This window comes from Hippopotamus amphibius, chromosome 8 (assembly GCF_030028045.1).
Source record: "Hippopotamus amphibius kiboko isolate mHipAmp2 chromosome 8, mHipAmp2.hap2, whole genome shotgun sequence".
Taxonomy (NCBI): domain Eukaryota; kingdom Metazoa; phylum Chordata; class Mammalia; order Artiodactyla; family Hippopotamidae; genus Hippopotamus; species Hippopotamus amphibius.
In genome coordinates, this window is record NC_080193.1 from 107,947,012 (window position 1) to 107,970,163 (window position 23,152).

At 37.8% G+C, this 23,152-nt stretch overlaps 1 protein-coding gene across 5 annotated transcripts in view; it reads left to right on the forward strand.

The window, feature by feature from the left end:
• Positions 1 to 21,994, forward strand: part of HECW2 (HECT, C2 and WW domain containing E3 ubiquitin protein ligase 2) — a 387,653-nt gene extending 365,659 nt beyond the window's left edge. For all 5 annotated transcript variants that reach the window (XM_057746089.1, XM_057746091.1, XM_057746090.1 and 2 more), the window contains one exon: positions 15,426 to 21,994. In XM_057746089.1, the coding sequence (XP_057602072.1) occupies positions 15,426 to 15,537 (112 nt within the window). In that variant the 3' untranslated portion in view covers positions 15,538 to 21,994. The remainder of the gene's footprint in view (positions 1 to 15,425) is intronic.
• The last annotated feature ends 1,158 nt before the right edge of the window (positions 21,995 to 23,152 follow it).

Here is a 23,152-nt window from a genome sequence, read left to right on the forward strand (position 1 = left end):
GACTGTCTTCTTAGCAATTGCAAGACACTGGTTCTTAAGAATAAAGTTCTAAGGATCAACATGTGAAAAAAAGCAGTGCTGAAAATACAGATAGAGAGAGCAAAGAACAGAACACGCTCAGGGCGGGCCTGAAGCGCCTCAGTCACCTTGGGTGCACCTCAGTCTGTGAACAGAGGCACTGCATCCAGACACCTAGGTATTAGCTGGCTTACCTGGTGTTCTAAATGTAAGAGATTTAATTTCCTTGTTTAAAGAAGTATCTTATTTTATTTAGGTCTCAATCACACTTTTTTCCCCTGAAACCACATTTGCATCTCAAAAGCAGATTTACACTATCTGAGTAGGGCCTTTCACCTTTCTGAGAAACTCAAGGATTAGCATTAAAGACGCAGAAAAGGACAGATGAATTGTGTTCTTTCTCTTGAAATCTGTTTTTGTAAAAACTTACTTTTGTAAAGTAGATGGAATAAACTGTAACAATAGGCAGATATATCAGCTGTTCATATTTAATCACTGAAAATTTCCCCAAACCTGGTGAGCAGAGGAAGGCAATTTGGTATAAACAACAAACTTTAGCTTCAGAGAGACTGGGCTCTATCCCAGGTCTATTACTTGCACACAGTGGGGTCTTGGAGAAGTTGCTTAATCGTTCTGAGCCTCTGTTTCCTCGTTTACCTTGTAGGTTAGTAATTCTGAAGATTAAATGAAATCATTCATGTAAAACATTTACTCCTGACCCTGGCCCTGAGTAATCATCCAGTCGATGGTGGCTGCCATTATGATTTCTGTCACCATCATCTGTAATATATGTAATATCTGTAGCATATTGGAAAGAACACAGGGTTGGGAGTTAGAAGACCTGGGTTCTTGCCCACCTCTGCCACCAGCGAACTCTGGGACCTAGAAGATCACTTAATTTCTGGGCCTTCGTTTCTCTGTCTTTAGATGGCCAGGGAAGGGGTGGTATATTAGGTTTAGTTGAGCAATAAGTAGCACCAACAGGTTGCTGAAGAATCGTGGGGGTCGGGCCGTATTCACTTGTCTACTTCCCCCAGGAGCCCCAGGAAGTTCACGCACTGACTCATCATAAATGGTGGGGTTCTTCGTATTGTTGCATACATACAGTTGGGCAACAGGCATTGTTGTTTTTTCCTTTCTTCGTTATGACCTAAGGCTCTAGGTTCTAGATTCCTAGTTCTACCCAGATTATAAAATAGCCATACATAAAGATGATATGAGGCACATCAGGAAAGCAGACCATTTTCTTACCTTGTCTGTAAGAAACCGTAACTTTTTAGGTCCAGCAGGAGGAAGGAGCTCCTTGGCTGTTCTGCTTCACAGTTCATCACTCTATAGATCCTTGCTAGGAGGCATGAGTGCAGATCTAAGCCCTGTGATACACTAGCAATGTGATCCTAAGAGCCTGGATCCATCTCTGAGGAGTAAGAATAACAGTGCCATGCTCGAAGAGGATTTATGACGAGTGAGATACTGTGTATGAAGGTTCTTAGGGATTGTATGTTTTCTTTGTTCTTTTAAATCTTTTATCATGAATCTTCTGTGAGCCACCATACTGCTGAAACTATTAAAATGTGCTCCACAAAAAAAGTGCATTTGGAGGAAAAACATAAAAGGAGAACTTCAACGCATAGCCACATAGTTTTATCATAAGTGATTTCTTCACTGATAATGTTGTCGTCCCCTTTTATGAAATGTGGGCTGTTACGTAAGTGTGAAAAAGATCTGTAAGATTGGCTGTGGTCTAAAGAGTTGGTTTTATATGACTGAGTCCATTTTTTCTCACCATCAGAACAGATACAATGAAGCCATCTTTCCTGTTAGTTCCTGCTAGGTTTAAGTTGTAGAACTAAAGAATTGGTCTGTCTCAAGCTGGTCAACCCCAATGTATTTCTTTTTCTTATTAGTGGATGATGTTTAACATTTGAAGTGTGACATTGTACACACTGTAGACAAAATGGATGGATGTTCTTCTTACTTAAAAAGCGTATTGTTCCCCAAGAGGTCTGGCATCATCTCGTGTCAGGCATGGGAGGCTGTACCCTGGAGACTTGGAAGTGGCTATAAAGGATGGGGGCAGGCCGTCCCCACAGAAGGGAGGGCATCTCAGTCTCTCTAGACATGGATGATTCAGGGCCCTTCAACCTCTCAAGCAAACAAATGTGTCTCATTCTTTTCCTGGATTTCTTAGTCCCACACTGCGGTAGCAGTGAATAGCGCTGCTCACAGTGTGGGCCAAGAAGTGTATTAAAGTATATAGGGTTGTCTCTGAAGCCAGTACAAGTTGAATCCATGGCTCTTGTTTTTCTATCTTGTGGTAATAAAGTAACTAGAGACCAGATGATAAGTAATGATGGAGGCAGATGGGTGTCTCTGTGGAGGCTTCTAGCCTGAACACATAACTGTACTTCCTCTGCTTCGTGGTTGGTAGTTAGCTTTGTGTTTTGCTTTTCTGTAGATTTCCTGTCCCTCGTGCTCTGATGGACTTAGGAGACAGTAAATTCACTTTACGGCTATTGCTCTTAAACATTCTGAACAACAGGCTGCTAACGTGCCAGCAGGAAAATGCAGATCAAATCCTCTCTCCCAGGGTGGTATAGATGTTCTGTGTTCATCTCGGAGGTTCTTGCCAACTAGAATGATGGGACAGAGGAGTTGGAGAGCTGCAGTCATGATGGGGGAATGTTGCTTTAGCCGAATATGGGGGAATGTTGCTTTAGCCGAAGGGGGGAAACATTCATTTTTGAAAATGGCTGCGTCTGGAGATTGTTATGACTGAAATGCTGACCAAAATTAAAACATAAGAACCAAGAGTTAATTATGAAATGTTTCAGGGAGACAGCTTTTCCAGTGGAATAGAACTAAGATCAAATTACTTTTTAAAGATGAGACATTTTTTTCATTAAAATTTTTTTTAATTGGATTGTCATTGATGTACAATGTTATATAAGTTACAGCTGTACAATATGTTCACAATTTTTAAAGGTTGTACTCCATTTATAGTTATTATAAAATATTGGCTATATTCCCCATGTTGTACAATATATCCTTGTAACTTATTTTAAACATAATAGTTTGTTCCTCTTACTCCCCTACCCCTGTATTGCTAGACAGATTTTTTCATTTTTAAAACTCTGCTTTTTATTCTTATATAAACAAAATTATCACAAAAAAATGCCAAGCTAAAAATTAATAATATATGTGTATATAATGTGTATATGATATAATATATGATATGATAATATGTGTGTATAATACAAATATACATGTGTGTATATATATAAAGTCCACTACTGTGATAATCTCTAAACAAGCTTCCACTCATTTCTACAAACATAACACACATGTGACACACATCTAAAAATAAAATACATTCATAGTGTATGTACTGTTTATGACCTGCTTTTTGTTTATCAAATATCACTAATCATGAACATCTTTCCATGTCATTAAATATTGCTTTACAATCTCATCAATAATTCAGCTTTTCCTCCTTTAGTACAGAGAGCATTATCTACTGTCAAAGTGAGTTATCAGTTAGGAAATGGGAAAGTGAGGAGCTGGTATTACTTTCTTTAATTAAAAAAAAATTCAGAACAAGAGATGGACACTGGAAGGACCCCTTGGTGCCACCTCTTTTTTGTACTTGTCTTGGGGCATCCCTCCTTGGTCTCCCAATTCCCCAGCACCTGCTGGGCAGCTGAGGTGCCTTGGCTGACAGGGAGTTGGCAGAAGACTCTCTTACAGTAGTCTGCTCCATCATTTAATCTCTGATATAAGGCCCTCTTCCACCCTTTCTCTTTTTTCGCTCTTACTCAATTTATACTACCTAATAATAATATTTTAAGGTTTTACTTTATCCTACCATTGAATCATCATGTGCTAACAAAAATATACCAGTGGTAACTAGGAGTATTACCTTATTTAAAAAATCCTTAAATATGCTATAACTTTTGGATTGGTCTTTACTTTGGGAAGTGGGTAAGATGATCATAAAACATACTTTGTCTTAAAAAAAGACTCTAGTAATTAATGTAAACTACTACTGAAATAATTTGTAATTACTGAATGGAATGAAAGTAGTTTTCATTGCTGCTGTCAACAGAGTCGAGTCGTCCAAGTCACAACAAGTATAAATCATAAAGTGTGTGTTTGTGAGTGACAGACATTATAGCTGTTAAGGAATCATTATCCCCTTCTCTTTGGCTTCAAGACCAAAAACTAGTTCGGGCTCATCTCTTTCCACCACCCTAGTCCACTACACTAGCCCCTCTCCCCGGGGCTACTGCCGCAGCACGCCTGCTTCTGTTCGTATATCCTATAGTTCATCCTGCGCTCAGCAACCAGAGTGAGCCTCTGAAACCTCCAGATCACCTCCCCTGCTTCTCCCCTCCAGTGGCTTAGAGTAAAATCCATACTCCTCGCCAAGGACTACCGGGTGGGTGGCCTGGTCTGGCCTACCGCTCTAACCTCTCCCCCAACCTGCTACAGCCACCAGCCTCCTTCTTGCAGTTCCTCAAATGTGCCAAACTTAACTCTGCCTCAAGACTCTGGAACATGCTGCCCACACTCTTTTCTGCTGGTTCTGCAAGTGGCTGGCTTTCTCATCCCTAAGGACTCAGCTCAGTGCTCAGAAAGGCCCTCCAGGCTTCTGCCCGCAGTGTATCTGTCACCCTGTTATATCTACCTTAATTCGTTTAGAGGACTTACTTCAGTTCAGTCACTGTGTTTAGTTATTGGTTTACTTGTTGACTATCTATCTTCCCCTCTAGGATCTAACCCCATGAAAACAAGGACCTTGTTTGAATTGAAAGTGACCGTGCCCCTCATCCTGAGTCGTAGCACGTAATCGGTACTCAGTATTTTTAGTGAATTCTTAAGTTTCAGGTATGACTCTGGACCACTCCAGACAAGATATGCCAAAATCACTTTTGTACCTTTATACTCTTGTCTGAACAGTTGGAATAGGTACTAGTCATTACATTACAGAGTTGTTTTGAAAATTAAGTGAGATAACATGGTCAAAGTGCTCAAAATGATGCCTAACACATCATTCAATGAATTCAACTATTTTGACTATTGTTCCTAATCCCTAGCTTTCAAAGGTGGCATGGCATTTTACAGTCTTTAGGTGTTCAAGAAATGTGCTCCATCTACCCAGGGTACTTAGATTTTGTTTGGGCTTCCAAGAGTTCTCATTCTGAAACTGTTCCTTACTGGATTTTCTTCTGTTGGGTTTAAATTGTAACATTTGAAAAGTATGTGCTTTTCATCTCTTCCCAGGGGGCATCCACAGGTGGGAAGTGACCTGCTTACCAGGCATAGTTGGAAGTTTCTTCTGTTAATTATCCCCCATGCAGGAATTCCCACTGTGGGAACATTCCACACTGTATTTATAGATCCAGGTGCATTTTCACTAAGGCAACCTAATGAGACTTTAGAATAAGATATTATGCATAATTAGTAAATCTAATTCCTCTAACAAGCCTTTAGGTCCTCATTATGCATCTATTATATGCAAAACTTTGTGGGAGATATAAATTGATCTCTGTCCGTGTGGACTTTAAAACAGAGAGAAGGAAGTAATGTTACATGAACGGAAAACCAACATCATTGCCACTAAATGGTATATGACACATGAGTAGTGGGTGTAGTAAGTGTCATAGAATTCCTTGCCATCGATTCACGTTTACTGAATGCCTTTGAGGGTCGTGGAGGTGCTATGCCGCCATGGGTTGCACAAATATTTGTGAACTAGTCTTAGTGAGAATTCTTGCTCTAAATCTCATGGTCTAAGAAAGTATTAATTGGGATAATAAAAAAATTATGAATGTTTTGAAAAATCATAACAAAAGTTATACCTTTATTTGTGTTAATAAATCTGTCTAGGCTAACAGAACAATCACTGGATTACTTTCGTTGAATTTGTCGCTCTGTGTGGTTGGTAGCTTTGGGCTTCTCATGCTGATGACAAGCTCTGAATCCATCACCTGCGCCCTGCCCGTTTCCTCTATTCCCAATGGAGTTTAATGGCAGCTGTGCCATCTCACGCTCCACTCCAGTCACTGGCTCCCTTTAGTGCGTGGAATAAATGGGAAAGGGCTCTGCACAAACGCACCTCACTTTCTGGTGTACCCTGCCTCCCTATCTGGCTTCACATCCAGCCTTGGCTCCTGTCACTCAGACACTTGTAGTTCTCAGGTTTCCTGATGATGCAATGCTTCCTCACACTTCCGGACAGTCTGCTGGGAACATCCTTCTCCTTGTTGTTGATCCAGAAAAACCCTACACACCTACAAATCCTTCAAGGCTTGGCACAGATAGTGTCCTCTATAAAACCTTTCCTGACTCTGCAGAGCAGACTTGTAACTCATTGTGTGCAGGGCAACTAATAATCCAGATGAATCTTCTGGATTAGACAAAGGTTTCTTCTGGTTTTCTGGAGAAATCCAGAAGAAACTATAATCCCCTGAGCTGGGGATTATGGGTTGGTGAGCAGAGCCGAAGTAGGCTGGACTTCAGTGTCCACTGGCCCCAGCCAGATGCCCTAGTACAGAGCATAGGCTGCATAACATTGAGCGGGTCCCATTCGCCTGCATGTTGTGCTGTCAGAGTTATACTTCTCGTGGGCAGAGAGCAGACTATTCATCCTTATCTACCAGGGGACAGCTCAATGCCTGGCATGCAGTATGCCCTCAGTAGGTATTTGTTCCATGAATGAAGGAATAAATGAAATGGAAGTTGAAAAATTAATTTCTATTCACCAGAGCACTTTGTATAGAAATGACAAGCTTTCAAAATATGGGGTCTTCATGTGGGGACAAAATAAAAGAGGGTCTGTAGGTGAAAGTGCTTGGGTGCTGCCTGAACACTCAGTGGGCCCTGAATTAGGGGGCCCTGGAAAGCCCAAGGGAGCCCTCCTTTGCCTACGTCACAGCCCAGCTCCAGGCCAGTTCTGCTCCTCCTTCCAGCCTGCCCTGCCAACAGAACTGCAGGCACACCTGATTCCCCTGTGGGGAAGCCTGTGGGCGCTGTCTTAGGTAGGGAAAATTTGGACTTGACAGGTAAACTCGGTCAGAAATGCTCACATTTCTAAAGATATCATGACATTAAAAAGTGATAAGTTCTAATATCCCTTAGGAATTTTCCAGAATTCTTTTAAGTATTTTTTTTTTGATTTATTAATTACTTGATGAAAAGATAGGAATTAGAGTAAGGAAACAAATAAGGATTAGACACCATTGCCAGTCGAAAAAAAGGAGAATACTGATAAAACACATTCTAAATGATAATGCAAATAAAAAGGATTTATTAGATTTACATACATTTTGTTTCTAGGACTATATCTACTAGATAAAATGAGGCCCATAGTTTTCTCTTCTCTCTCTCTCTGTCTCTCAAATCCTGATTATAATTTCTTCTTTGCCTCATATTTTGAGTCCTTTTAAGCTGCCAAAAATCACTTCTGGGAAAATGGAGAATAAATTAATAAATATACACACACACACAGAAATACATTAAGTAATTGATCTATGGAACTTTAGATGTAACTGTGATACTTTGGGCTCATTGGATTTGGATAGTTGACGTCTGTCTATAGGAAAGAAAAGAGGGTTAAGCATGTGACCTCCTGGTTAACATTTAAAGAATCCAGAAAGCACCAAGAGATCTATTAAGTCAGACCAGATGTCTGGAGGGCTTTTAAATCTTCTTTATATTGATGCCAGCATGATTTCCCAAAGACCAGTTCAGACCTGCCCTCCTTGAGTGGTTCTGGCTGCATAGATGAAAATGAGGTAAACTCATTATAGCCGTAGTGTGCTGGCTTTGAAAGATTTGAAAAATGTTCTTTTATTGAGACTGAATAACTGGATGTGCTTTTGCTGCCAATATCAACATAGTCCAAGGGCCCTTCTGTTATTTTCTGCTAGAGTTTTCTTAGGACATGGAATGGGGTGGGAGAGCGGGTGTGAAAAGCCTCAGAGGATTGTGTTTTGCTTTGCTTTTTTCTCCCCCCGTTCTTGGCTCATACAGCAAGTTGATGGTAAATATTGGGCAATTGATTTAACCACACTGTTCCTCAATTTCCTTATTAGCAATGCCGTCTTGTTTATAAGGAGTTTTGAAATTTTTGCAGGCACACAAAACAGTGCTGCGAATAGCCAGTGTAGCTATCTTATTTCTAATCCAGTTGACGTCTCTCCACTAGTGGAGCCTGTCTCCATCAGACTCATTTGGGGTGATAGTTAAAATGCAGATCCCTAGGCCCAGCCCAAAGCTTCTCAAGTAGAATCTCAGGAGGTACAGCCAGAAATCTCCCTTGTAAACAAGCTTCTCGGGTGATTCTGATGAACTCTACCGTATCTCTGAATATCTTTGCTTTCTGGTGAGCCTGAGATAGAACTAGATGGTTTGAGCACCTAAAAATCCCCTGGTATCTCCCAGAGTTTTCCAGACTGACCCAATCTGGACCATTTTCCCTAGAGCTCCTCTATATTTTGATTGAGTCATTCATTTAAAAAATATTTGAAGCTTTATTTTGCTAATTCCTATCCTCAAAATGTATGTAATCTGGTAAAGTGTTGAGGGCTAGCAGTTTAAAGTCAGGGGTGGGATGAAATTGACACGCAGGCTTCCAAAAGTGAAAGAAGAGAGCATTAGTCTCTCTACTTTCGGTTTCATGTTGGACTTCCCCTAGGAACCCAGGCTTGTGGTCCTATTCTTGATTTGACCTTGGGAAAACCATTTAACCTTTCTGCACAATTTCCCCCTCAACAATACATACTTTCTCCAACCTCATGAAACATTTTCCAGGGGAGCTGTTCGGTTTATTCGGAAGGAAAGTTCTGTTATGGTAACCATATATTATGCAACCAGATGTAATTTAGGAAGCTGTGATAGTCCTAGGTTATGGATCAGTGATAGTCATTATGTCGTGTGACTGAAGAGGATCCAAAAAGAGTTGTTCAGTCTTTCCTTTTGTGTTGAGAACTGAATCTATCGAAACAAGAGTACCCAGGCTTATGGATTTACTAGATAAGTTACCGAACAGCAGAGACATACAGAGATCCTGTTTCTTTACTCAGCAGCCTGGGAAAATGAAAGGACTGCTGCTGACTCCCAGCTTGGCCCCACTGCCTGCCCTTGATAGGGGTGATGCTACTATATCACATTTCTCACACATACTACCTTTTCTTAGACTGTTTTACTACATTGAGACCTGTAGTGGTTTTGCAATGCTGCGTAACAAATTACTACAAACAGCAGCTTGAAACAACACACGATTACTATGTCACTGTTTCTGTGAATCAGGAGTCCAAGCACGACTTAGCCAGGTCTTCTGCTCAGCATCTCACAGCCTGAAATCAAGATGTCAGCTGGACTGCATTCTTATCTGGAGGCTCAACTAGGGAAGGACCTGCTTCCAAACTCCCTTAAATTGTTGGTAGAATTCATTGCCTGTAGCTATAGAATTCGTGGCAGCCTGCTTCTTCAAATCTAGCAACAGTAAGAGTCTCTGATCTCTAGATGCTCTTTTAAGTCTCCCTAATTAGGTCAGGCCCATTCAGGATCATCACCCTTTCGACTAATTTCAAATCAAAATGATGAGAGACTTTAATTACATCTTCAACATACCTTCAGCTTTGCCATATTTCATTGGTTACAAATTACAGGTCCCCAGTCACTCAAAAGATGAGGATTATACAAAGGCATGGGTCATGGCAGGTCATCTCAGAATTCTGCCTACCACAAGGCCACAGTGAATTAAAATTCATCATTCGCTCTAAGTGTGTGTAAGAAGTTAATTGGGGGATTCAGACATTACTGTTCATGAATTCTCATCCTCATGTATGTGACCATTTTGTTCATTCTTGATTAGGGAAAATTAACCTTCAGTTAACATCAGTTAAGGGGAAGCATTTGGTTATCAAGGGGGACGGAGCAGACTTCACTACCATGTGATAGGTATACTACACCTACAGTCCTGTCCTAAGCAAATAAAACACTAATTATGGATTATTGCTTACCTAGAGAAAGGGTTTGCTTGAATTATTTTATTTCCTAGATTACCTAATATGATTCAGTTCAGAAAAATGAATTCACACATATCTATTCCAGATTACAGTAACTCTATATAAAATGAGTTACTCTTTTAAGAGTTGTCCCAAAAGTTGATCTATCACACGCTTTGATACACCAGCACTACCAAAAGAATAAAATAAACAATGAAGACTTTCTGTTAGGTGTAAACATTAGAGATCATCTTTTCAACATTGCTTATCACAGCAACACGCTGAAGACAATGTATCAAAAATGGATAACAAGTAACCAGATTAATATTACTCTGTAAATAAAATGCATAACTAAATAAAAAGGTGAACAGGATGGAAGAGATTAGCAAGAGATAAACAATTAATCTCTTCATTTTGTAGTATTTCTTACAAATCAATAAGAAATCCTAAAACTTTAAATGATAAGTTGACGTCACATTCAGTAGAATGGCTATTATCAAAAACAAGCAAACAAAAACAAGTGTTGGTGAGTATGTAGAAAAATTGGAACCTGTGTTCATAACAACACTTTTTTTATAATAGTCAAAAGATGGAAACAACTCAAATGTCCATCAGTGGGTGAATGGATTAACAAAATGTAGTATATACATACAATGGGATATTATTCAGCTTTAAAAAGCAAGGAAATTCCAACCCATGCTACAGCAGCATGGACCTGGAAAATGCTAAGTGAAATAAGCCAGTCACAAAGGATGAATACTGTATGATTCCACTTATATGAAGTACTTAGAGTTGTCCAGTTCATAGAGACAGGAAATAGAATGGTGGTTGCAGGGGCAGAAGAGAAGAGGATTTAGTGTTCAGTGGGTACAGAGTTTCAGTTTGGAAAGAGGAAAAAATTCTAGAGATGGATGGTGCTGGTGGTTGCCGAACAATGTGAATGTACTTAATGCTACAGAACCGTGCACTTGGTAGGGGTTAAGATGATACATTTTATGTGCTGTGTGTCTTATCACAATAAAAACAATTTTTAAAGAAGAGATAAATGGGCAAAGGAGATGAACATATAGATCACAAAGGAGATGAATGTGTAGATCACAAAACTGGAAATGTTACAAACAGGCTGCCTTGGGAAAGATTCTTGGCCTTGTTGGTAACCAAAGAAATGAACATGTTTAAATTTCATCTAAAAGAAGTGCCATCCTTAGTCTCATGGGATAATGAATGTTATGTGTCTAACATATGAAGTCTGGATGATAATTACATTCAAAACATACTTTACTTCTCTGCTTCTTCCTCCCCTTTCCCTAACTGATTAAAGTCTTCAGTTAATATTTTTATAGGAGTGTTTTACATAAGTTAGATATGTAAACCATTCCTAAGATTTTCAGTATACTAGTTCAGTTTTTTAAAAAGTAAAACGTTTTTCTTGAGACCCAAGTTGGGGCTCTGGTGTAAGGAAGGTGGATTATGGATTATGTTAAATGCAATTCTGAAATAGTTTATTATGTCCAAAAAAGTATCTGCTTGCAAAGATTGATTAGATGATTTTCCCCAAATATATTCTAGAGTTTGTAATGACAAGAATTGTAAACTCTGAGCCAGTTCTGTCTCTCTGTCCTAAAGCTGATACAGGCAGTCCCAGACTTATGAGGGTCTGACTTACAATTTTTCGACTTTACAGTGGTGTGAAAGTGATACACTTTCATTTGAAATCATATTTCCAATTTTGAATCCTGATCTTTTCCCAGGCTAGCAATATTCAGTGCCATACTCTCTCATGATGCTGGGCAGTGTCAGTGAGCCTCAGCTCTCAGTCAGCCACGTGATCACGAGGGTAAAAAAACGATACACATACAACCATTCTGCACCCGTACAAACATGCTGTTTTTCACTTTCAGTACAATATTCAATAAATTACATGCGATATTCAACTCTTTATTATAAAAGAGGCTCTGTGTTAGATTATGTTGTCCAACTGTAGGCTAATGTAAGTGTTCTGAGCATGTGTAAGGTAGTCTGGGCTAAGCTATGATGTTAGGTAGGGTAGGTGTATTAAGTGCATTTTTTGTTGTTGTTCAAACCAGTTTTATTTTTTTTCGTTAAGAACTTTTATTGAGATACAATTGACATACAATAAACTGCATATATTTAAAGTGTACAATTTGATTTTTTTTTCTTATCAGTAATGTATATATGGCAATCCCAATCTCCCAATTCATCCCACCCCAATCCCTCCCGCTTTCCCCCCTTGGTGTCCATATGTTTGTTCTCTACATATGTGTCTCTTTCTGCCTTGCAAACTGGTTGATCTGTACCATTTTTCTAGATTCTGCATGTGTGTGTTAATACACGATATTTGTTTTTCAATTTCTGACTTGCTTCACTCTGTATGACAGTCTCTAGGTCCATCCATGTCTCTACAAATGTCCCAACTTCATTCCTTTTTATGGCTGAGTAATATTCCATTGTATATATGTACCACATCTTCTTTATCCATTCATCTGTTGATGGACATTTAGGTTGCTTCCATGACCTGGCTATTGTAAACAGTGCTGCAATGAACATTGGCGTGCATGTGTCTTTTTGAATTATGGTGTTCTCTGGGTGTATGCCCAGTAGTGGGATTGCTGGGTCATATGGTAACTCTACTTTTAGTTTTTCAAGGAACCTCCATACTGTTCTCCATAGTGGCTGTACCAGTTTACATTCCCACCAATGGTGCAAGAGTATTCCCTTTTCTCCACACCCTCTCCAGCATTTATTATTTGTAGATTTTCTGATGATGCCCAATCTAACCAGTGTGAGGTGATACCTTATTGTAGTTTTTTTTGTTTTTGTTTTTGTGTGTAGCTTTTTTTTTTTTAATCTTTATTGGAGTATAATTGCTTTACACTATTATGTCAGTCTCCACCTTACAACAAAGCAAAAGGGCCACATATATACATATATCCCCATATTCCCTCCCTCCCGAGCCCCCCTCCCAACCTCCCCATCCTACCCCTTCAAGTCTTCACAGAGCGTCAAGCTGGTCTCCCTGTGCTGTGTATTAGCCTCCCACTAGCTATCTGTTTTACACTTAACAGTGTGCATATGTCGATGCTACTCTCTCACTGCGTCCCAGCTTCTCCTTCCCACGGTGTCCTCAAGTCCATTCTCTACACCTGCATCTCTATTCCTACCGTGCCACTAGGTTCATCAGTACCATTTTTCTAGATTCCATAAATATGTGTTAGCATACAGTATTTGTTTTTCTCTTTCTGGCTTACTTCACTCTATATGACAGACTCTAGGTCCATCCACCTCACTATGAACAGCTCAATTTCATCCCTTTTTATGGCTGAGTAATATTCCATTGTATATATGTGCCACATCTTCTTTATCCATTCATCTGTTGATGGACATTTAGGTTGCTTCCATGCCCTGGCTATTGTAAATAATGCTGCAATGAACATTGTGGTACATGTATCCTTTTGCACCATGGTTCTCTCTAGGTATATGCCCAGTAGTGAGATTGCTGGGTCATATGGTAGTTCCATTTTTAGTTTTTTAAAGAACCTCCATACTGTTTTCCATAGTGGCTGTATCAATTTACATTCCCACCAGCAGTACAGGAGGGTTCCCTTTTCTCCACACCCTCTCCAGCATTTATTGTTTCTAGATGTTTTGATGATGGCCATTCTGACTGGTGTGAGGTGATACCTCATTGTGGCTTTGATTTGCATTTCTTTAATAATTAGTGATGTTGAGCATCTTTCCATGTGTCTGTTGGCCATCTGTACCTCTTCCTTGGAGAAATGTCTCTTTTGGTCTTCCGCCCATTTTTGGATTGGGTTGTTTGTTTTTTTGATACTGAGCTGCATGAACTGCTTGTGTATTTTGGAGATTAATCCTTTGTCAGTTGCTTCATTAAATGCATTTTTGACTTAATGATATTTTCAATTTCTGAGGGGTTTATCAGGATGTAACCCCATTGTAAATTGAAGAAGATCTGTATTTTTCTAATATAACAGAGCCCCTTCACATTACTATTTCTAATAAGCCATGTGGCCACACACCTGCTTTATCATCTGTTTGTTATCTCATAGTTTCCACAAGTTATGGTTATCTTTTGGCAGTTTAATGAAGGCAATTAGAATAAATCTTTCTGATGGTAATGAAATGTAGCTAACAATATGCCTCTTATTAATTGGTCAAACACTGTGAGCCAGGCGTTGTATTAAGCATGTTTCTATGATTTCATTTAATCCTCATATCCTTTTGAAACAAATGATATCAGTCCTATAGATGAGAAAATTGAGTGGTAGATTTTTAATAATTCACTGCAAATCACACAACTGGTTGGTAGAGCTGAAATTCAAACCCAGGTCTATCCAACTGCAAACCTCTGATCTTCCCATGACACTACATTGCATCTAGGAGTATAACTATATTTATTTTATAACTATTAAAATGATTTATAAGAATAAAAACTTAAACTTTGTAAAAATAGCTTGTCAATAATCATAGCTCCTAAAATTCCATGTTAATTCAGAAGCATTTTTTTTAAGTCAAAGTTGTTTAGCTCCCACAAACAAACTGTTGCACATTCCAAATAAAATGCTTCCTATTTCATGTCAAAAGTGCAGATTTGCTTCCTGATAAGACGTACTATTTGGAGACTGTCTATTTTTTATTGTGATTCAGGTGCAAATAACAGGAAAGCATATTTTTTTCTATCTTGGCAAAAGGGGAGGTATTTCTAAAAAAGAATGTAATGTAATGATTTAAATGGCCATTATTTTGCATTGTGAATTAGGTGAAAACAGATTATAGCACTGGAGTCAAAGAAGTAACAATGGTCTACTGACTTTGACAGGAAAGTCCAGCCCGGGAATTTCCCAAGACTCTAAGCCATGAGGCGGGTCTGCAGATCTTCAGAGACATTTAGTGCTCTTCCCTGACCAACAAAATGAAAAAAAAAAAAAAAAAATGCAAAACTGTAGGTTTTTTGAGAGACATTCAGGCAAATATGCCAACTCTGAAAATGAATTGCTTTGCAAGAGCTTATATTCGTGTCTTTTAGGGAAAAAAGAAGCTAACATCAAAAGAGAAACAAAAATTCAAACTTGTCTTTGTAACTCTTAGACAACTAAACAAATAGTAATATGTAGTAATATAGATTTTAGATGGTTGTGAAAATGTAAAGAAAATAGTTTTTAAAGATCCTGTTTCCCTTAAAGAAATTCAGTTCTGAATTTTTCAAGTCAAAATGTTTTCAGAGTGTTTCCAAAAGGAGTGTGAAAATTGGCAACACACCAGTTTGAATGTAAAGACAAGCACATGCAGACACACAGGGAAACAATCTCGTTTCACTCAAAGCGTTCTGAACTCTACTGCTTCTTCTGTTTGCAGAGCTCACACTTGTTTTAACCGACTGGATCTCCCTCCGTACCCATCCTTCTCCATGCTTTATGAAAAACTCTTGACAGCAGTTGAAGAGACCAGTACCTTTGGACTTGAGTGACCTGGAGGCACAATGCCCCGCTCCATGTGGACAGGCAATTCCAGAAGCTGCCCTCTAGAAGAATGGCTGAACATTGGAAGTTTCAAGAGTACACTTCCATTAGAGTAAAGCCGAATGCTGTTATTTTCCAAGAACACATGCTGTGTCACATTTGGGGACTGGATAGTGGTGATGAGTCCTCTTGGAAGGATTTGGGTGAGCTTGATGCCCAGGGAACCACCCAACAGTCTTTCAATCAACAGTTCTTGACTGCCAAACTTTTTTCCATTTGTTATGTTCCAAGACAAAGATGAACCTGTACATGATCAGCTCCATGGTAACTTTTAGAGACTCAGGAGAATCTTGAAACTTACCTTTGAACGTGGTTCAAGCCAAACTGGCAGCACTTGGCCCAATCTCCAAATTAGTGCAAGTTAAATAATACAATAAAAACAAATATATTTCCTGAGAATATATTCATTTAAGCCCTAAGTTGTAACAGAATATTCCTTTTCTTGCTTATGAGTGCCTGCATGGTGTGCACCATAGGTTTCATCTTTCATGGGACACAAGTGAAAATGAAACCAAGTCAATAGGAGATAACCTTCAAGATTTGCAATAAGGTGGTCTGTGGCAATGTATATGCAAAGTGGTATGTGTGTAATTATGGCTGAAGACAAACTGTTAAACAATGAATTACTAATGACAGATTTTATGCTTTATAATGCATGAAAACAATTTTAAAATAACTAGCAATTAATCACAGCATATCAGGAAAAAGTACACAGTGAGTTCTGTTTATTTTTTATAGGTTCATTATATTTATGTTCTCTAAGATGTATATAAGAACCTACCTATCATACTAGCGTACGTATCATCTGTTCCATTTCCATGTTCCATGCTTACTCGGGCATCATGCTAGTATGTATCCTTTTAAGCACTCTCAAGGGAACAAAAGGGCCTTTTATTTTTATAAAGGTACAAAAAAATTCCCCGAAATATTTTGCACTGAATGTACCAAAGTTGAAGGGACATTACAATATGACTAACAGCAACTCCATCACTTGACAAGTATAATAGAAAATAGCTTCTAAATCAGACTTTCTTCACAGTGCCATGTCTACCACTACAAGGACTGTGCATCTAAGTAATAATTTTTTAAGACTCACTATATGTGATAGTATGATATGCATTTATTTAAAATGCATTAGACTCTTTTCCATCCATCAGATACTTTACAGGATGGCATTTAATACAGATATTTCGTATTTCCCCCACTGCTTTTTATTTGTACAGCATCACTGAACACTAAGCTCAGTTAAGGGGCCATCAGCAACACCCAAGAGATCAGCTCTCTTTAGTAATAAGAATTCCATTTTCCCTCATCAGTGAAGACATCACAAATGGAAACTCTCAGTACTATATTTCTAAGCCTGCATTTTCACTGATGCATAATTTTCTTATCAATATTAAGAAACAATTTTTCTATGATATCTCAGAGACTGCATGACATCACTAATGTTATTTCTGCTTAGTTTATCAGAGGGTGTTCTTCATTTTTATTGCTTTGGGGTTACTCCACATCATTGTTTATTTCTTGATTTATGGCCATAACTAATCAGGTGTTCAATAGAGTGAAGTTAAATTGAGGGTAATAAAACCATTGGATTAAACATTTGGTTTGCCAGCCTGTGGTATTACAGGCATTGCCCAAACACTTCTTTGAGAACTATATTTATAAGTAGCCATGGAATTCCTGTTATGGGGTGTTGGCAATCTTAGGTTTTATGGAGGTCAAATGCATGGTTTTCATAGGTGGTTTATAAGAACTGATTGCTTTGTTGGTTAAGCTACGTTTACTATTGGGACCCTCAGGAGGAATACCACTCACACTGCATTCCTGCACTAAAGGCAAGTACTGCAGTGTGGAGAAGCGTTCTGGGGAAAAGGTTACAGAAATCCAGAAATAAGAAGGAAGGATTTATCTGTGTACTGTAATTGTATCAGAAAGAAAGGAAAGAAAAATATTTTAACTGGAAATGTTAGTTTGTACTTAATTATCATGAATATAAGTATATATTTAATTTTGCAAACAATTTTTACTTGTTTGTATTTTTTTCATTATAAGGAAAAATAGTATCACATACTTTTTTTAAAAGAAAAAACCACATTTTTGATGGTATAGAAGATGTTTCAGAGCTGGCATTCTCTAAGCAGCTGATATAGAAGGTTGCATTTCTTTCAAAAATACTTTCATAGACCATGTTAACTTGCATTTTGGTTTGTGACACTTTGTTTCCGTATTCCACATTATTAGGTAAAAGAGATTTGAAATAAAGTATCTCTCTTTAATCATTTTTAACAAATATATTTCTTTGTTAAGGCATCCAGCTTCTTTCCAAATACCAGTATAATCCTCTAGTTGCTACTGTTCTCAGAATTGGGAATTACCCAAGATGTACCTATCACCTCAGAACACCATGATAACTGATCTGTTATTCTTCATTAGTAAAACAAAAGAGTCCAATAATAACTATTTAAAATATTAAATAACATTTCCACAGAATAAATTAGACTTTAATATATCTACGAATAGAAATATCCGTAAATACTTTCTTCTGGACTGTGAACCTAGACAATTTGACTGTCTGATCTTGTTTTCTTTAAGAAACTCATAAGTGATGCTTATACTATACCGTCTTATACTATAAAAGACAGTCACAATACATCAAATACATACACAGAACTTCTCTTACATGAGAAAAGAGACCCAGTGTTGGCATTCACTCTGTGCCAGCCACTGTGTTTTATGATGGAGATACAAGATTCAAAAATCTGTCCTCGAGAAGCTCACAGTCTAGTGGAGTAGACACCAAGGTTCCAAAAAAGTATTTTAAATAAAATTTGGTATGTTTTACAGTCAGGGATTGAGGAGAGAACAGCTTTCTCCATCCGAGAGTTCCAGTGAAGGCTTCATACATGGGAGATACTGTGGCTTTAAAGAAATCATATAAATGCTCTTTCTGTTGGTAACTAATGGCCTATAAAAGTGTAATGATCCTGGTCAAGTGTGGAAACCGAGAGTGCGTTTACACACAGGGTTCAAAGTGTGCAGTTGGGGAGCTGAACTGTGAAGGACCAATTCAAGGATCTCCAAATTATCCAAAAAATGCCAGAATTGAGTTCAGTAGTTTCCCTCTCTTTCTTTTCATCTGCATTACAATGTACCTTTGGTTTTCAGTGTGAAAAATTCCAATCCTTGAGCCCATCCACCTCTGGGGTCAAAACATTTTTCTTGTGCACAAAATTGAATGGATCTTGGTCAGAGAAGTGTGGTCACAATTTTCTAGTATATGTTGTGTTTATAATTAAGTAGAAATTCTGTAATAAATGAAGGGAAATTTGTTGTACTTGCATAACAATCAGAAGTTTAAAAACACTGCTTTCAGATGATTAACAGTAATAGTAGAATATGTTTGAAGAGCGCTTTAGAGTTTCTTAGTGCTTTCAGGTACTTAGTATCTCTTGATCCTCACATACTCTGGGGGGTAGAAGGTGTGTCCCCCCATTTGGGTTGAGGCTGATTTTCACGTGTGGTTTGTGAGATCAATTTCAGTACTTTACAGCTACAGTTCTAGGTTTCATCTTGAGAAATGTGGAGACTAATGCTTCTACCAGCCTATTCCAATTTCAGTGAAGTTTACAAGCTGCTTGTCTACAGAAACTTTCATTTTTTTCAAATACTCTTAAAATGTGACACCTTCGGAAAAGTCCATGAAGAAATTAGCATATTCATGGAAAAACTCCCCATATTCTTAATGTTCCATTTTACTACATGTTACAAGAAATTAAAAACAAACTGCAAAATTTGATTGCTTTTGGTGGATTTATATAGTATAGTAAGTTTAGTTTTCTCAAATGTTATTTGGAAGCAAGATAATGAAAAAACACTCTCACTAGAAGCCTGATTTTATTTTTTAACTTTGAACAAGAATGGACCTAGAAAACCCCAGTGGCTGAGTTCCAGTGATGTGATGAAGGAACCACTACAGATTCTCTTTTCCTCTCTGTCCTCCTCACATTCATCTAACTTTTTTTTTTTTTCTGCACAAATTGTGTTTATGACTTGACTACTTCTAAGGCAAACATATAGTAATGAAGAGTCTAAAAGTCTTTTTTCCAATCCAGTCCAATTCAGGAAATTCACACTGAGGATGAAATGATGCTCTACCATCATTACATGATACCTGTCACCCTGCATAGTAAAAACACAAATAAAGAACGTGGCCTCATCCTTAAACTGAATCTGACTTTCAGGCCCTTTTGTGCTCTCTTACCTGCTTTCTGATTTAATTGATGAGTGAAAACACTCTAAATCTTAGACGCCTTCTATAAAATTTGAGCTTAAATTAATGATAATATCACTTTCAGTTAGATTCTAATTTTGCAAAACCTATTACCTTTCTAGTTCAATTGTGTTTTCTAGATAGATTTGCTTTTCTAATATGGAAGCAAAGAAATGTCAGACGTCAGGCTTTCTAAATTGTGGCTAAAGGCCAACCACTTACTGCCCACAAGAAGGATGATAGAAACAAAAATTAGAAAATAGGAGCCCAGCAGCGGTGCCTCCCCTCCCTCCCTCCCTCACCCCTGCCGAGAATGTAATGCTGATTATTGACCAACTGTCAAGATTCAGGAGTGGTCACTGCATTCCAAGGAGCTGGCACATAGGATATACAGAATGTGTGTGTGTGCTACCCATTTCAGAGCAGTCAACAGGACTGTAGCAGAGGGAAAGTGAGAACAAGGATGGAAGGATCATCTTAGAGCTTGCTGGTGGGAGTGGGAACATATACTTTGGTTTCTGACTGAGAAAAAGAATGCCATGCTGATAATCTACCTGGTGGGAAATACCCTTATTCTGTAACTACAGTAAGTTGATAACATTTTCTGTATTGCAAAACAGAATTTAGCCCCAAAGTATTAAAGCTAACCATAGGTTACTCAGAAGATTCAACAATTTAGCATTAAATTATGTTGTGGATTATTTTTAACTTAATTATTGTTACTATCATTGAATTTTGGAAAAAGAGAGGGTGTTGCTTGATACATTTATTTTGCTTAATTTGTTTTTTAGCAGACATTCTTTGACATTACAATCGCTTTTGAGACATTTTTCATGGTTTCTGTATGGCAACTTAAAGGTTCCCTGTTTATCTAGAAAGCAAAAACCTAAGCATGAGGTTACTGAATCGCAAATGGAGACCTAATCAGTGTTTCCAGTTTTTCAAGAAATTAATCAAGACTGAAATACATTTGTTTAGATTTAATCAGTAAGGTAGTTTACTTGGCTTTCATGATCGAACAGTTCAGCAGAATTGGAAGGGCCTAGCTGTATGGTTTCTGGGGAACACAGGAAAATTAAATTTCTATGTGTGATTTTTACATCTAGTGCCCTTGGGCAGGTGATATCTTTCTATCCAATTTTGTTTTAAGATATTACAGCCCTGAGGAATGTTGATAGGTGTGGTGTATGATTCAAACTGATTCAGCTGTTATTGATGCAGGTAAGGAACCATTGGTAAACTTCTGGTTACTATCACCTTCTATAAAAGAGGATGGATAATGTTCAAGAAATACCTTGGAAGGACTAACCAGGACACACACAAAACTGAATGTTCTTTTAGGACCCTAATGCTCTAAAAGATGTTCTTACAAGCTATTTTTCTTTATACGATATCATAAGTAAAATTTGAGGCTGTTAATATGTTGGAAAGTGCATAAGATTACATGTTTTTATAATAGGGATGCAGGCATTCCAAAATAAATAAATAAAAATACATGCATCTCTCTTGCCTCTTACTGAAAGTATTAATCTAATTTTATAATAATGCTTACTTTTTAATATTAAGGTTCTGTAAAAAAAAAAACACATTTATTTCTAAGATTTCAGTACAGCACAGGTTGTGTATTTTTTTAAGCCTTCCAATTTCTTTTCACCAGCTCCACCCATTGTGTCTGTTATACTATGCCACAGTTAATAGCTATGTTTCTATTTTTGTTGAGTTGATTTAAGCTTCATATTTATTCAGTGTGACTTAATAGAGAATAATAATGGGAAGTATTTGCTACTGACATTGAGATTATACAGCTCTCATTTCACCTTATATTTAAATTTCATCTTTTTTTTTCCAAGCGAATAATGCAGAGTGTTGACATCCTAGAAATGAATTGTGGGTGGTATCAAGTGGAGCCTGGGACACTGAAATGTAGACTTGTTTGTTTTCTGGAAAGTCTGTATTCTTATCCTCACCTGAACCCCTGACTTTTGTGTTGTATTTTTTTATGATTCTGAAATGCTTTGAGGGAAAGATATTTTAATGTGTACAATTTGTTTTATTTTCATACTGATCTCTATTTTTGTTTAAAACCATGTTGCATCATGAAATCACTTAATCCAAAATAAATCTTCTTTAAAAAAATAGATTAGATTTTTCTGTGGTACATTTGGGGAGGGAAAAAACTCAAGAGGGAAGAGAACAAAGTAGGGATAAAGGTCTCATGGGATTAGTATGCAGCATGGTGGATATAAGAAGTTCTCTTTTCATAATATTTATAATTAGGAATCTATTTTGTTTATCCCTAAAGGATTACTTTATTGTTTGATAGTCCATAAATTAATCTTAAAGAAATGAATTAACACAAATCATAATCTTTTAACTCACATGGGTTGAGACTATTTGTTAAACCATCTTGGTTGAATGCTTATTTCACAACCACATATGCACACCACCACCACCACTACCACCCACATCAGTCTCATAAGGTGTCACATACTCACAGGCCCACAGGGGCCAAGTAGGTATTTAATGAATGAAACTGGCTGGGTATAAGCACCAGAGTGTGGTGGGGTTTACCTAAAGGGGATAGTCTAGTATTTTGCTCCAGCAGAGTCTACTCACATGAAGTTCAGGTCAGAATTGAAAGACTGGGTCAGTGTTGAAAGGTTCAGGTCAGTGTTGATTTATCAAGAGAAACCCAGAAATCTAAATTTCTATGTGGCATTTCTAGATCGCTTTAATACTGGGTGGGTCAAAGCCAATGTGTCTATAGGTTGAATTTGCCTTGCAGGTCCCCCAGTTTGAAACCCTTGATTTACTCAGTAATGTTACTTTACACTTGATTGGTAATGTAAATGAACTAACCAAATAGATAAAATATTACTGAGACATGGCAGTTAATAGGGAGAGATGGGGAAAGGAAAAAGTTAAATATACACTGTAAGGACAGATAATCACTTGATGTACTTGAAAATGATCCGTGCTTACCAGTATCTTTTAAAAAACCATTTTGTGTTAATTCATGTAAATTTAAGATCCATGTCAAGATTTCATGAAACAGATGTGCCATTAAACTGTATTCTGTATTTTAAACTAGAAATGAATTTCCTGTATCTCGTGAGAACAGTTAAAACAAAGACTCATCCTCTGTAACTGATAAAGGTTTGACATTGTTGTTGAAAGAGAAGAGCAAGAGGTTAATCTATGACACTGACTTCCTGGTTATTGTGTCATAGTGTTCCCTCTATAACCTTTGGCCTCAAGTGCTTTCATTATGATAAATTTATCTACCTTCA